Source organism: Python bivittatus, unplaced genomic scaffold (assembly GCF_059951505.1).
Source record: "Python bivittatus isolate LINGU-HERP-01145 unplaced genomic scaffold, Pbiv_v1 ctg000050_np1212, whole genome shotgun sequence".
Lineage (NCBI taxonomy): Eukaryota > Metazoa > Chordata > Lepidosauria > Squamata > Pythonidae > Python > Python bivittatus.
This window is the reverse complement of record NW_028277033.1, coordinates 5,298,006-5,313,158: the sequence shown is the minus strand read 5'-3', so window position 1 is coordinate 5,313,158 and position 15,153 is coordinate 5,298,006. Positions and strand designations below refer to the sequence as shown.

At 40.8% G+C, this 15,153-nt stretch overlaps 1 protein-coding gene across 11 annotated transcripts in view; it reads right to left on the bottom strand.

Moving 5' to 3' along the window:
• The window catches only part of ZMIZ1 (zinc finger MIZ-type containing 1), a 405,624-nt gene that overhangs the window by 24,407 nt on the left and 366,064 nt on the right, over positions 1-15,153 (bottom strand). For 9 of the 11 annotated variants that reach the window (XM_088129052.1, XM_088129104.1, XM_088129038.1 and 6 more), the window contains 5 exons: positions 12,869-13,156; positions 11,874-12,056; positions 10,036-10,210; positions 9,113-9,254; positions 1,558-1,768 (listed from right to left, as the gene is read on the bottom strand). In XM_088129052.1, the coding sequence (XP_087985178.1) occupies positions 1,558-1,768; positions 9,113-9,254; positions 10,036-10,210; positions 11,874-12,056; positions 12,869-13,156 (999 nt within the window). The remainder of the gene's footprint in view (positions 1-1,557; positions 1,769-9,112; positions 9,255-10,035; positions 10,211-11,873; positions 12,057-12,868; positions 13,157-15,153) is intronic. The other 2 variants (XM_088129077.1, XM_088129097.1) reach the window with 1 other exon arrangement.

Here is a 15,153-nt window from a genome sequence, read left to right as displayed (position 1 = left end):
TATGCTCATCCTCATCCTTGGCCTCTGAGGTCCCAAAAGGGATGACTAATGCCCTCAAGTTGGTGTAGGTTAAGCCAATTTGCTTTGCCTTTTGAGGGATTTGTTTTGGGGGGACTATTTGGCAGGTATGTAATGGATGTGGCTAAGCAAAGCAGCTTTAGTACCCATTCTTTATCCTCCCCCCATTTAAATAATCTCTCACTTGAGTTGAACTTGAATCAGTGGTGTCCAAAGGGGTGATGGATTGTATCACAATGTTGTGCCTACCATATTGCAGCTATTAACCTCCTTCCTTCCTTCCTTCCTTCCTTCCTTCCTTCCTTCCTTCCTTCCTTCCTTCCTTCCTTCCTTCCTTCCTTCCTTTCCTTCCTTCCTTCCTTCCTTCCTTCCTTCCCACCCCCAGGGGATGCTGCTGGCTTGATTTATAGACACATCCATGCAATGCTCTGGGCCCAGTACTGAATTTTAGTTAAATTTCTATTTGTTCTTAAAGCTGAGAGATGTCACTGGGCAGCTCATTATAACTGGTTTTACTGGGGGATCTGTGAAGCAAGAAATCTATTGACAGAGTAAAATCATTTCCCTTTAACACATGGATTTTTTTTAGGTAAGAAAATATATGTCCCTAATCAAGATTGTGATGATTCTATTTGTCATTGCCTTTTATAAGGATTTTTTCTTTTTTACTTCTCACGCTAGGCTCCTGATAAACCTTTATCCTGAATATTTGGCTGTAAACAAGCTTCCAGCCAAAGGTTTGGCTGGCTGACCCAACCGCTCAGTGAAGTAGCAAATTATATCATGTTGTGTTAAATTAATTCCACAAAGCTTGGATTCATGATTCTAAATTGAAGTAGTTGATCCAATTCAATTATTTGCATAGGAGTTTGGGACTAGGCGTCTTTGGAGTATGAAAAATTAATCCTGCATTTTTCTAAATCTTTCCCAGGATCCTTAGTGGGATGGTTAGCCTAATTGTAGCTTCCTGGTTGAGTCCTAAAGTCAGAATAGGTACAAGATACTTTGGCATCCAAGATGGAAAATCCAAAGAATGTTACATAGTACCATAAAATTAAACCAAGCTAAACAATTAGCCATTTCCTGCCCTTTAATAGTGTCCGACAATCTACCAGTGAGAGTATTCAGCATGAGTCTGCCTATAGCTACTGAACATTTGAAGCATTTCTGATGAATCATGACTAAACTTAAAATACAGTCCTGTGTTTGACTGTGAGAGCGAGTGAGTGTGCATTTGTACATGCACACAGACCACACAAAGAAAAATAATTCTTGCTGAATTCGGTATAACTTTTCACGAGGTAACTGTACATACGTTTGCAGATTGTTTCCCTAGATTTCAAAAAATTATCATGGTATAGAAACTGAATTTGGAAAAGAAAAAAATCGCTGAGTTAGTTTGGCCTCCAGCAGAAATGCAGCCAAACAAACACCAGTGAAAAATACCAGGAATGTGAGGTCTCGTTAGAACATTTCCTTCATCTAGAACTATTTCGGTACAGCCAAACCACAGAATTAACAGAGCCATTAGGTACTTACACAACAGCATGCTGTGACAGTAATTTGAATTGTATTTCTTCCTGGCTGGCAAACGTGCTTGAGGTGCAGGGGTTTATGCGATGTCTTGTTGTCGCCCCGTTCAATGGTAAGCGGAGTTGCATTGACGCTGACCTGGACCGACGCTGGCCAGTTAGTGTTCATCTGCCTGTCTTCATGGTGATAACACTTGAATTGTAACTCCAAGTCTGATCTGTCATAGAAGGCATGTTTGCATTGGTATAAACAACGGCTTATTACACATGTAAGGTAAATGAGGATTTACCTCAGCCTTTAACTTTGCCTTGTACAACATAATCAACCATAATTCTGCTTTAGACTGACTGAAGAATAAAAATATGATAAAACTCTTGTCTTTCCCACATGTGGGAAAACCTCACCTACAAAGATGAATCTAATGTTTTTTATATCACCACCAACAATCTGCTTGTTCACAAATGAAGTTTTGGAGCTCTGCTTGGACTCGAGGCCCTCATGGCCCCTTCCAACTCTACAATTTTATGATTCTGTGTAGTGCTTGTGCTTTGGGAGAAACACACATTTGTGTGGTGACTCCCAACCTGTTTTCCAGTTACAGATCTATGTTTCTATTATATTGCTTCCCAGACTGTGGAAATGCAGAAGTAAGAGCGCTAATGAAGATCACCAGGCCAGGTCTGCACTCTTTTGGAGATGGCTTGGTAGGGCTTCATGACAGCTCTTTTCAGAAAGAAAGATGAATAGTTCCCATAGAATTTCAAAATTGTATGCCTCAGAAGTCTGGGGGAAGGAAAGGGCAGCCAAGAAGTCCTCAGTCAAAATTTAGAAATAAAGTAATATGAGAATCAGGCTGATATCCATTTTGAAAACCTGTCAAAGCTGCTTTCTATTTTAACTTATACCTAACCCAATCAAAGCAGAGTTGTTCTGAGTTTTTTCCTCATGCTTTCTACCTTCCCACAACTCAAATACTTTTTCTGTAACAGCTTGGCATTCTCTGCGTCCAACCCACATTCCATCACACATAAATTGCCCCTTATAACTTTATGGTACCCTGTCCCCAGTTGGAGTTCAAAGTAGTTGGATCTGATCAGCTCGATCTGCAAAAATTTGTGCGCACTGCACTACACAGAGGAAGAGATGTTACACTGTATGGAAAAGCAACACTAGACTTTTCTCTCTGTCTTTCGTTTTGTTTCTCCCAACATAAAACAGGACTGAAACTGGTTTTCAAATCTCTGCTTAATCTGATTTGCCTCAGTGTCCTCAAACTGCACTTCAGCTGTCATCCCTTCTGCTTGTCCTCTGACTGCAAGGGGAGAACCTCAGAGTAGAAGTTCCTTCATAAGATGCTTGATGTGAATGGAGGTAAACCTGCCATAGCTTTAACTTGAGAGTGTACATGAGAAGATATTTATACTCCAGAAATATTAAGAGTGTAAAAAGATGTATGCCAGCTATCAGAAGTTTGCAAAATACAGATTTAGCTGATTTAACTAATCTTTCAGGGCTCATACCCATGTGATACACACTCTCATCTTCACTACTCAACTCAGAATGTGTTTTCGGTATCTCAGAATAAAGAATTAATATCTGAAAAGGGATTTCCACAAGAGACATGAACATTACAAAGTCTTCATTTCTAAGAGGGTGATATTACAAGAATGGAATGATGGCCTTTTCCATTAGTCATAGAGTGAAGTGAAAAACTATTTTTTATTTCCATGCATTCCCCCTTAGTGGAAGGGCCACTTAGAAGTTTGGTCTGTGTAGAATACTCTTCAAGTCACATTAACTGATTGAAATATGAACAAAATGTATGCTTATAGAATGGTATGAGATACACACACACACAAATACTGCTATGATTTTATATATATGAGTGGGTGCATATGTATGTGTGTGTATACCCACGTACATACACCACTATACATATACATGCACTAATTGAATAATCTATGAGTGATGAATATTCATGTAAATTCTTTCTCTGTTTTTTCTCTTAGACAATAAAAAAGCGATTTCTAAAGAGTACTTCGGCATGCATTTCGTAACACAGATCAGATCATCTGCAAAGTAATTAGCAAAATACTTTCAAAATTACTTAAGAAGTTATGAATTATTTCAGCTTTGTTGTACATGATTGCCCTTTGTTTAAGATGTTTTAATTCTTGAAGTGCCTTATAATTGGCCGATCACTGTTCAAACAGAGATTTGACACACTAGAAAGAGGAAATAAAAATGGAATCATAGAGCCACAGTAGACATTGAATGGGGACAGGTAAATATTACATGTGAAAATGGAAGAGAAGGAAAGGTGTATGGTCAAGAAGAGGCTAAGCTGATTCCTGGCTAAAAGAACTAGGTTTAGCATGACAACTGAACTAGGAATAATTAGCATTATTATTACAAGCCATAATAGCAGGATTCAAGCAATAGGCTATGTCCAAATTAAACACATCCAATTTGTATGTACACTTAATTTTCTTTAAACTTTTTTTTTAAATGAATTTACTTTTTAAAAAATTCTGATTTTTTTTTTAAAATAAGCAGACAAGTGATACTTGCTTATCTGCTTGAAAGCCAAAATGCAAGATATCTGTTTCTAACTGTGGCTAGTTGATGCAGATATAATTTGAGCCGTAGGAAACATAAATCACAGTAGGAAAACTTCAAATTAAAATTCCACATCTCCATTGGCAATAAATTGTTAATTGAGGTTTGCTTGTTTGTTTATTTGTAGGGCTCAGATGTTGCTCCAGTTGAAGGCAACTTTGAGCAGTTGATCTCCCTAAGTTTAAAACATGGATAAATAGAGTGCAAAGTGCAGTGCTAGAGATAAACTCTCCATTCATTAAATTTCGGATTGCGGGAGGGAGGAGCTCACAGCGTTCCCATTGCCCCAAGGCCTATTGACAAAGCCCAGCAGATTCAGGGCTGTCCAGATCTCAGGGGGAATGTGATTCCTAAGAAGGAGTGGGGGGGCAGCAGCTACAAAGGTCTACCTCCATTGGCCCTACAGATGGCAATCTCTAAGTAAGGAGACCTGAAGAAGCCTCTTCTTTGAGATCTTATTGGGCAGGCATAACTGAGAGTCAGAATAAAGTCTAGCCATGCATTAGAAAATTAAACTGTAATTTCAACACCGTCTGCATTTTCTGCTTCAAGGAAAGCCTAAAAGCAACAAGAAAGACTTTGCATTATTTTCACAATGTCTTACAAGCCTGCTGTCATAAATGGCACATTCTGAAAGAAAATTCTTAGGGCGACGCTGTTACGGAAGTACTGAAAATTAATTTAAATATAAGCTCATCACTTTAGTGTTCTAGCCTGTTTTCTTTTGAGCTTCGAGCAGTAACAGCCATGTGCTTCTGTGCAGCTCTATAAAACTCAAAACAAGACTGAATAATGCCAGTGGTGAGTATTTATTAATAAATATACACCAGCTCACTTGACTGTGGTGACGGAAAGATAATGAAGAGGAAATCAGCTATGAAAATCTAAAATTGAGGACACTGACTCCTGGAAATAACACATTGGCTGGGATTGACAAGAGTGATTTGGTATTGGCTTAATGTGATAAGTAAACTTACCCACAATGACAGTGCTCTAACCAGGCTATTATGGCTTTTTCAACAAAACATAATTTTATAATTCCGCTTTAACATTTAGGACTGAAGCCACTAGAAACTAGTGCTACATTAGGGCTACTTTTTGGTGCTTCCTCAGTTGTATGGTTAAAAAAAGTCAAGATGGCAGACACAATGGTGTGATTGGAGCTCTGCTTGCTTTTTATGTTCATCTCTAGCACATTCTTGGGGTTACAGCCTGGAACTGGGGATACCAATGGCAAATGTTCTCCAGCATTGCCTGGTTTACTGGTGGAAATCTGGACGCAGTTCTTAAACCAAAGTGTGGCAGTCCTTCCATGAGAATTCAGATCTAGAGAAGGGCTTACATTTCAACCTCAGTGGTACTGGTGACCAACTCTTCTTCCTCCTCTGAGTTTTGTTAGAGGGGAACTTAGTTTCTAAGAAGATGGGACAAGGATTGAGCACTGAAGCACTGATCTCCAAAGTGTTGTCAAAAGATAGGGGGCTAAAATGCATAGTGACCCTTCTTCTGCGGGTGGATGTTGGTAAAATCTAACCTACCTTTTAGTTTTCAACATGGTAGTGCTGCAAAATGGGTTAGGATGGAATGGGACACCATCTCTTCTTTTTTCAGGTAGTCTTGGAAGCATGTTATTTCAGGACACAGAGCAAAGTCACATCAACTGACTCAGGCCAGCAAAACCCATGGGGCTGAAAGAGGGAGGCACTTGCCAATCCAGAAAGGACTCATTTAGATGATCTTTAGATGCTACTGGGGTGGGAAGCACACTTTTCCTCTTTTTCTTTTATTGTTTTTGGCAGCCTGGGACTGTAGGATAGGGACACCAGTAGATGGAGCTGTTTTCTGGAGGCTTCATTGGAAGAAGCTGTTTAGTTTTCCCAAATGCTTGATGTATTGTCTTTTTTGTTCTGGCTCCAGATTGGTGAGAAATTGCACCATGCTTCAGCTGCTGAATTTCGGCAGCTTGGTCTCAGAGGCTCGGGAGCTACAGAAAAGGAAGTTCAGGGCATCTATGTGACTGGCATACTATGCCTCAGGGGAAGAACAATCTACATATCCAAGTGTCACCCTCTGGTCCATTCAAGTTATATACATAGGTCTGATCTGAACAAGATTAGGAAAATAAGCCTCCTCTGGGCTATTTTTGAAAATGTGTCATGATTTGTAGAAGGTCCCATCCATTTGTAGTTTTTCCTAGAGACACACAAAACATTTCAAGTTCAAAAGCACTTGACTTCAAAATGGGTTCTTCTAATCTTCTGGAAGTGTTCTGTCACTGTTCCGCTGTATCAGACATGTTCTGAGCTTCACAATATTTCCAGCCTTTTGAGCTGGAAACATTTACAAATTGGAGTTATTTTGTGCCCTGCTAGGCATTTCTTTAGTTCATTTAGGATAATGCCTCCAGGGTAATAATTGATCACTGGTTCTATTATTGCAAACAGTGCATGTACAATTCAATACTTTGGGGGTCAAAAAAGCAATGCATCTATTTCCTCTCCACTGCTCTGAGCACTGGATTAAGGAATCCAGAATCGGATTATGCAAACTCGTAACTTTTTTTGAGATCACTACAGGATGCAGCCATACTTGGGTGTGGAAGTGGGTGGGAGTGGTTGACAAGCCACCAGCAGGCTCATTCATGTTAATCAACTTCCCTGTAACTAGAAAAGCATGAATCATGAACAGCCTGATGTGACTGCCAAATACTGCATGAATAAGACCTGCTTGTGACTGCTGGAAGACACGTCTCCTGCTTTGCTTGTTACCTTAACACATTTACTCAGCTGGGAGTAAGACCCTCACTGACCTCCAAGAGGAAGGCTAAATGTGATTACTTGGCTTTTCATAGGGAGATCAGCAGTGTGTGCTTCTCTGAAGAGAGAAATCAGCCTTTCTCTTGGTACTGGACTCGCTTAAGCATTGCTGAATTTCTTCAGCATGGAATATGCAGGTGTTTGGGGAGATAGGCTTCTGACGTTCATCTGCTGGTGGAGATTAAGGCATCCGACTTTTCGGTGGCTTTCTTTTAATGCTGCAGCTTTAATTTAATTGGCTTAAATTGCAGTACATTTTGGGAATGATTTATTTCTGTAGCTGCTGTTTATTTCTGTTTTATTGATGGATTAGACAGTGAATGCTTTGTTAGCTATATATGTAGATTTGGGGAATGCCTCCATTAGCAGAAGGGACTGAAGAGTATTTTTAGAGAAATGGAATTGAGGGGAATATCATTGTGCTAACTGGCTAGTTTGGATTTAAATATTACAGTATTCAGAACAGCCTTTTCACAGAGGCTTGCAGAGCAATCTGGATCACATCAGAAAGCTTTGCAAGCCCAGCCCTGCCTCCTGGTTTAACACTAGCCATTTGGGCTGCTGGAGTCTGTGGCCGAAGTGCTTTCTTCTGAGCACTTCATCAAATGCCTTGAGCGTCTCCTTCCAGAAAAATGGCTAATGCATTTTATGAAACAAATAACCTGACGTGACACAGAGCTTTATGTTCCTTGACAGACAAACTTATGATGGCATCGGATTTTACAGGCTAGCCTGCAGTTCAGATGCATCTATTGCTAACTTTGTGCAGAAGACTCCTTGGCCATGCGAAGGGCTGCATTTCTGGAACTGCAGGAGTCTGATACAAGAGCCGTCCTTCGTAGTTTATTATCTGCATTCTCCAAACGGCTAACTGCCCCTTGAAAACCTGGGATTCCTTGACATTAGCTTTGCATCCAATTCAGAAAACCTGAGTGTTTGTCCTAATGGCTTATCCCTTCTTAAAACAGCTGTTCACTGGAGCATCTGAAATTGACTCACTGGGATATAATACCAAGCTTTCATTAACACTCCCAATGAAGCTATCTGGATTAGGGTCAATTTAATTATTTTCTCATAAACTTGTTGAATTTACTTTTCCTGCACTTCTGGCTTTCCTTGAGCAGCATTTTTGCTTCCAATCTACTGAAGAATGCTGCTGTTTGTCATCTCGCTCTACTTTTTAGCAAAACTTCCAGCAATGCGGCCTAAACAGAAACCCAAGCATGCTTCTTGTAGGAGTCCAGAAGACCTGCCTAACCATGATTTACAGGTGATAGTAATTACCATGTCTCAGGGTGGATCCATACTGTAATTTCCTCACTCTCCATTTGCAAATGTGAACGATAAACTGGCAGTTTTCCACAACTCAGTCTTAGGTCTCAAGCAACCTGGTTACCTGAGGTTCAGAAGTACTTCTGTATTTGCGTACATATGCGCATGAGCTCTGATCTAGCATTTGAAAGCATGCCTACTGCTGTTTAATGATGCATTCTCGTTTTTCATAGTGTGTGGGTTTGCTGTAGGAGAACTCCACTGGGTCCATAAGAAATCTCATTAGTGTATCCTAAGGTCAAGGATGGGACTTATCCAACAGCCTCAAACTGAGATTCCTAGCATTTAAATTCTAGTTCTTCTGCTCAGTGAAATGGGTGATCGTTAATTTTCCACATCAAATAACATATATATTGCTTTGATGATATTGAGGGCCACCAGTGCAGGATGAGATTCCTTTCTCCCATCTCCTTTCAGTGCAATCTGTAAGAGAACTATCTGCATCTTTCAAAGGCAGAAATAAGGCAAATTAAAACAACAGAAAGATAGAGTTTCTATAGCAAAAAAAAAAAAAAAGTAGAAATTAAAAGTTTCTTCTTAAAACCTCTGCTTTATTTGGTGGTTGTTCTTCCTGTAATTCAAAAGATAGTAACTTTGGATTTCTTTCAGATGTTGTCTTGCTGACCTCACTAGGGCTTATGTGTTTGTTCCTAACTTTTTGAGTGAATATAGCCTGATTTTCCAAAGGTAACCTGCCCATCTATCTTCAAATGTGAGCATGCTTCCAGTCCACTGCTGGCTAAAGGAAGAGCATTTTATTTGCCATCTTGTTCTTCACTCTTTTTCAAACCTACCTCCACATTAGTGTCTGATGAACAGTAGGCCGCAGGTGAAAGACGTGATTGCTGACTGCCAAATTATGTTCCAATCGGAAGGGCTCTAACACGACCCCATCTCTCACAGGGAACGTCAAACGCAGTTCATCGTTATGGTTGGCTGGGATTGAAGAGGGAGAGAAAAGTTAAAAGTGAACTTTCCTGCTACCCTGAGCAGTGTGATAACAATGCATACATTGATACTGGACTATATGATTCAGCTTCTCCTGGATTTCCTTAGAGCCAAAGTGATATTCTTGTTTCCACATTCTCTTTTGTTTTTGGTGAGATCAGACTTACTCAGCTCATCGCTGCTGACTTTTGAGCTTTTGCACCCAACCGTTCCTGTTAGATGGAGCAATCCCATTTCTCAGTGTGAATTCCTTCCTTCTCTCTCGTTCTCAAAAGTGGGCTTTGGGATTATGCAAGTCACATAACCCTTTTCAGCAGAAGAATTGCAGGAATGGGAGGAATTCCACTTAATACACGGCATGTCTTCAAGATCAGGAAGAAATTGTGCATGGAAATAACTCTGAGAGTTTCCAGTGTGGTTTTTTACTTCTTTTTATAGGGACTAGGTGTGAACTGAAACTGAAAAGATCCCAGTTTTACTAACAACAACAGAAATAAAGATATTTAGAACCGGGAAACTTCTGTCCCCTTTTTCCAATATATCTTGTTATATGTATTCTCTTGAGAATGTATTTTCTGTCTCATTCTATCCCAGAAATTTCCCACTGATCTCAGCTGTATTGCCCTCATCGGCTTACGAATTTCTGAAAGATACTTTATCAGCAGGAAGTCACTGCTGGCCATAACATTTCAGTGAGACAAATATTTTGTACAGTTTGCAGAGAGGGGAAAGCAGCATCAGAAGCACACTTTTTGGATGCAGTACTTACTTGGAGGTGGTGGCAAAGTGTTGATATTTGGCTTAATGTCAGGTGGGAATGGCGGTTTGACATCTTGATTAGGGGACAGGTATGGAGGAATATTGCTCCCTGGAGTCATAGGTGCTGTAGGATTTCCTGGAACAGGCGAATGAGGGTAATTTGCTACAGGAACAGGCCTTGATGGCTGTAAAATGGTGATTGCGATTGGAAAAGGAGAGAAGGAAACAGAGAATTATCACAGTGGTCAGGGAATTTAGGCTGTGAAGTAACATTCCACATGATAAAAGTATTTAACACACGCGGCAAAAACATAGGACAGGCCGGTACCACCTGTGAGACACTGAACTAAAGCTTGACTACTAAGCATTTGGTGCAACCTGGGACTTAATGTCTTTGTTTGGCTAACTATTGGGGAAGCTTTAGGCTGAGAATGGGGAACTGTAGATCATGGGCTGGATGACTCCCTATTCACTGTCCCCATTTCTCCTCCCTCTCCCAACTCCTCCTCCTCAGCCCCACCCTCCTTGTTGTATCTTTCTCAGCCCCATTTCCCCACGGTGCTGTCCCTGGTGCTCCTCATCCAAGGGAAGTCTACAGAACCTGTTTCTGCTCGAAGCCTTTCCTCCCCCTGCAGTGTTACTGCCAGGAAAGATAGAGAGAGAAGTTTTGGGAACGATCTTTCAAGACGGTTGGAACGTGGAGATGGTTGGTGTGAATCTCTGTGTGTATGTGTGCCGATGTGTTGGGAATGTTCCTACAATAATGATCACTCCACATCTTCTTCCTCTCTCGACTCATGCAAGCATCCTTAAGTGTACAAGAGAGAGAAGAAGTCAGAGGTGCCTCTTGAATTGCCTATAGTAGGAAGTCACCTCCCCAAGCTTTAGGAAAAACCTTCCCCCACCCTTCCCTACTTCTCTTAGCAGAACAACTTTGCCGCTGCTGGATGTTGTTTCTGGGTCATCTCAGAACGTGACAAAAACACAGAACCCGATTTTTTAATAGCTGCCACTAACAGGAAAATATAAGCGATGGAAAACAATTTGTTGCATTGCTGACTCCTTAGGGCTCCTTGACTGCTTTGATTTCCTGCTCCTCACCCAGCTGACCCCACAAACAATTCAACACAGCTCTCTAACTCTACTGCTCTAGATACTTTTGCATCTACTGGGTGGATATCTTCACACTGCCACTGTTTCCACTCCACATTCCAACAGTTCAGAGCCAGCCGGGAACTCTTCACTACCATCAGCCTTCACTTGCTAAGAACGATGGTATGGTGGTTGAATGGCTGTGGGGTGGGGTTAAAGGAGCAGCGGGGAGGGGGAGGCAAGCGTTTCAGTCAAGAGGAGGACAGAAGCACCCATGAACTATGCAGAGCTGCACTGCTTTTAACAAAAAGACCGGTCTTGTTGGGATTTCAGATACTTTACAGCTCAGTTGAGTGGGCAAAGCTGATATCATGGGATTGGACAAGTCCAGGACTGATTCTAAACTGGAATGAAGTCTCCCTGTGGAAGTGCCTTATATCTTCAATGGCCATTGCTGAGCATTCTGGGACTGGACTTGCACACATCTAGAGAAAGACCTCATGGGGAAAGGCTGCTGTGAACTCTTAAGTATTTTCGTACAGCAGGGACTATGTGGACCTTCATGGCTTTGATTACAAGCTTTTGTACCTATAACAATGTCTGGCCAATATCAAAATAATATATAAGCAACAGTTACTTATGCAGATTGCAACAGCTTTTAATTACTATATCATGCATATTCAAAGTTTTCCAAATAGGGAAGATAAGCTCTGATGAATGAGTAAAAGATGGGGATCAACAAAAGATCATCCTCACCTTGTAATATTGCCCCATGTTAACGGCTGGAGCAGGATATTGCCCCGAGTTTTGCTGGTTTGGCATTCTCTGTCCCGGGTAGTTGGGTGATGTAAGGGGTCTCGGAGGATTGGGAGCAGGATACTGACCAGGCTGGGATGGAAACTGGTTATTTGGTCCATACTGCTGGTTTCCATAGTTTGGCTGGTTGATAGAAAAGTACCAAAAGAAAAACAAAAACCATACATTATAATGATACCTCTGGTGAACTGCAACTAAACTGAAGCAGAACCAACCCTGTAACGCTTTATTTTGGCTTTATTTACTTAATAAAAATGGATATATTTGTTTGGCCACTGCAAGTGAACCCCAGTGATTTTTGTGAGGACAATTTGTTTGGTTCAAAAGAAAAAGGGTTTATAAAGACAGGATGCAGTTCAGTCAAAGATATGCTCTTTCACTTTGTCCATGGGAGAAACTGAACAATTACCATGGGTCTTAATGACAGACAAGACCCCCATCATTTTGAGACAGACAAAAATAATCCAAGATTAGAATTCTGTTCAACCTTTACATCTTGTCCCTTTTAAACATTTCAGACTTATTGCCTGATAACAAGGTGGTTGCTCTAGCATTACTCCAAGCGGAGTGGCGCCATCTAAGAGGTGATCTTGAGAAAAGCTAAACACTGTTGAACCTGATTGATACTTAGATGGGAAGCCACCGGGAAACTTTGGCTAGACTGGAAGAAGGAAAAAAAAAGCTTGCAATGGCAAACCATTTCTATACTAGACTGTTGGCAAGAAAACTACATGGATATGTCTGTGTATAGAGCAAGCAAATTCAACGTGAGTCCTTTTCATAGGAATCGTCTCTTCATCAGATTTCAAAGACTGAAACAGTGGCTAATGCTGTGATGTTTCTCTAACCCATTATTGCTTTTAAAAAACCTATAATCTCCATAGTTTGCAGAAGACAGAAGCAAACCTGTCCCAAACTCAGCTGCTGATACCCACCTCCCCGGGATATGGTCTCTTCATGCCTTGCATAGGCAACGATTGAGGACGTGGGCCAGGGTAAGCTTGTTGGGGCATCCTCTGCCCATGGTTGAAAGGACTCATTCCTGGAGGCCTGGCCTGACTCATGCCCATCGGTGGCCCACTCATATTGGAAGGCGTCATGCCTGCCCCCATGGACGCAGGGTTCAGGTTGGCTGGCATGGAAGCGGGACCCCGAGGGCCAGGCTGGTTCATGAACTGGCTGTTGTAAGGCTGTGTTGGACCCATCTGGAAAGAGGAACAAACCTTCAACAGAAGAAGGAGAAGAAGAAGAAAAAAGAATAAAAATGCGACATGAACTTAAAACGGGAGCGGGAGCCATACAGATGGGAATCAGAGCTCTGTCGCATTTTCCAGTGAGAGATCTGTGCTGTTTCTTTGCATTTTGGAGTATGATCACTGCTATTGGAATTTGAAAAAACAACTGAAAAGTAGGCCATAGTTGATTTTATGGCAGTCATTAAAACCCCCCAGTTAAATTAGTTTAAATTCCATGGCACAATAGTTATGTTCTCTTACAACTTCTGAACAGGACACATGAGCTCATTTCCAAGGGCCATGGGACAAAGTGGAGAAATGCAAGATAATTATGGCAAGATAATTATGGCAAGGGACTCAGCAATCTCTGGAGGGATGGGACAGCAAAGTGGGGTTGCGTGAACAGAAAGAGCTTATCTATAGTGAACTTTGCCTGATCCAGGTTGGTCCTGGTTAGTCCTTGGTCAGGGATCCATCAGGAAATCTAAGGGCAACAGATCAGACTGGGAAGTTTAAAAACAAAACCAAACCTGGAAGAGCTCAATCTGCTTCTGCTAGGGAAGCAGCATGGAGATATTCATACCTGTCACCAAAAACTGGATAAAATCCAGGAAGATTTTAGTCTGTGTGTGTGTGTGTGTGTGTTTTATACTGAGTGAAAGCATAAATTTTTTATTTGATTTCAACTAGAGTCATGATTTTTGAGCCAAATATAGAGTGGGGACGTCTCTGTAGCGATAGTATTAAGAGGTCAGCACAAGGAGAATGTCCTATTTGCTTTTTCTATTTGCTTTCTATTTGTTCTTTGGCTACCCTGTGTTTTATTTCTGCTTACTACTTTTCTGCTGGTATTTTAAACTGGGTTGCTTTAGGATGGCAGAGTGCCCTTTGAGGGGCGGCTCAGGACACACCTGCAGTAATATGATGCCATTTGGCATGGTGCAAAGATAAATTAATTTGGGTTTTCAAAAAGAAAAAGGAAGGAAGGAAGGAAGGAAGGAAGGAAGGAAGGAAGGAAGGAAGGAAGGAAGGAAGGAAGGAAGGAAGGAGGGAGGGAGGGAGGGAGGGAGGGAAGGAAGGAAAGGAAAGGAAAGGAAAGGAAAGGAAAGGAAAGGAAAGGAAAGGAAAGGAAAGGAAAGGAAAGGAAAGGAAAGGAAAGGAAAGGAAAGGAAAGGAAAGGAAAGGAAAGGAAAAGGATCTGCCTTTTCTTTTTTAATTTTCCTGCCGCTTTGTACTTAATTTCTGCTCACTACTTTGAGGTGGTGGTGGGGTTACTCTTTTAAATTCTACTGTTTAAAGATTTTTGTTTTAAATTCTTGTTTTTTTTTAAACCATCATTTTAATGTTTGCAAGCCTTCCACAGATCTGGCTGAAGGGGAATGAAACATCTCTTACAAACAACAGCAGTTAAACAAAAATGTTTCCTAGGCTAAATGCAGTCCTTTTTCACCTTGGCTTTAATTTTCTCTGATCTGGGACAGACCTTCTACTTCCTCTGTAATCTCTTTTCAAAATCCCCTGTCTTTTCTGAGGTCAACCGAGACTAGCCAAAAATATCAAATCTAAATAAATAAATAATAATAATAATAAAAAAAAAGAATTCTGGAAAATATGCAAGGGATAATGAAGTAATCAAACTAAAAATAAATAAAAGTGATGCTCTACATCAACTAATAACTACTTATTTATAAAATTGACCTTTTAGTAAGAACCCTGTCACCACCTCAAGAAGAAATGAATGAGACCTCATAAATAAAAACAGCTCTTCCAATATAGAATGTGTTAAAATATACTCCAGGGACAGGTAAGCACCATTCTATGACTCTTAGAAGCTAGAAGTGAACCTGGAATCCAATGTTAATTATAAAAAATCATAGAGGCCAATTTCCCTAGTGATTCCTGATTATGAAATTATTACATCTGGGTTGATGTAATGATGGAACACCATTACATGTAACTATTGAGCTCCCTGATTTTCTATATAA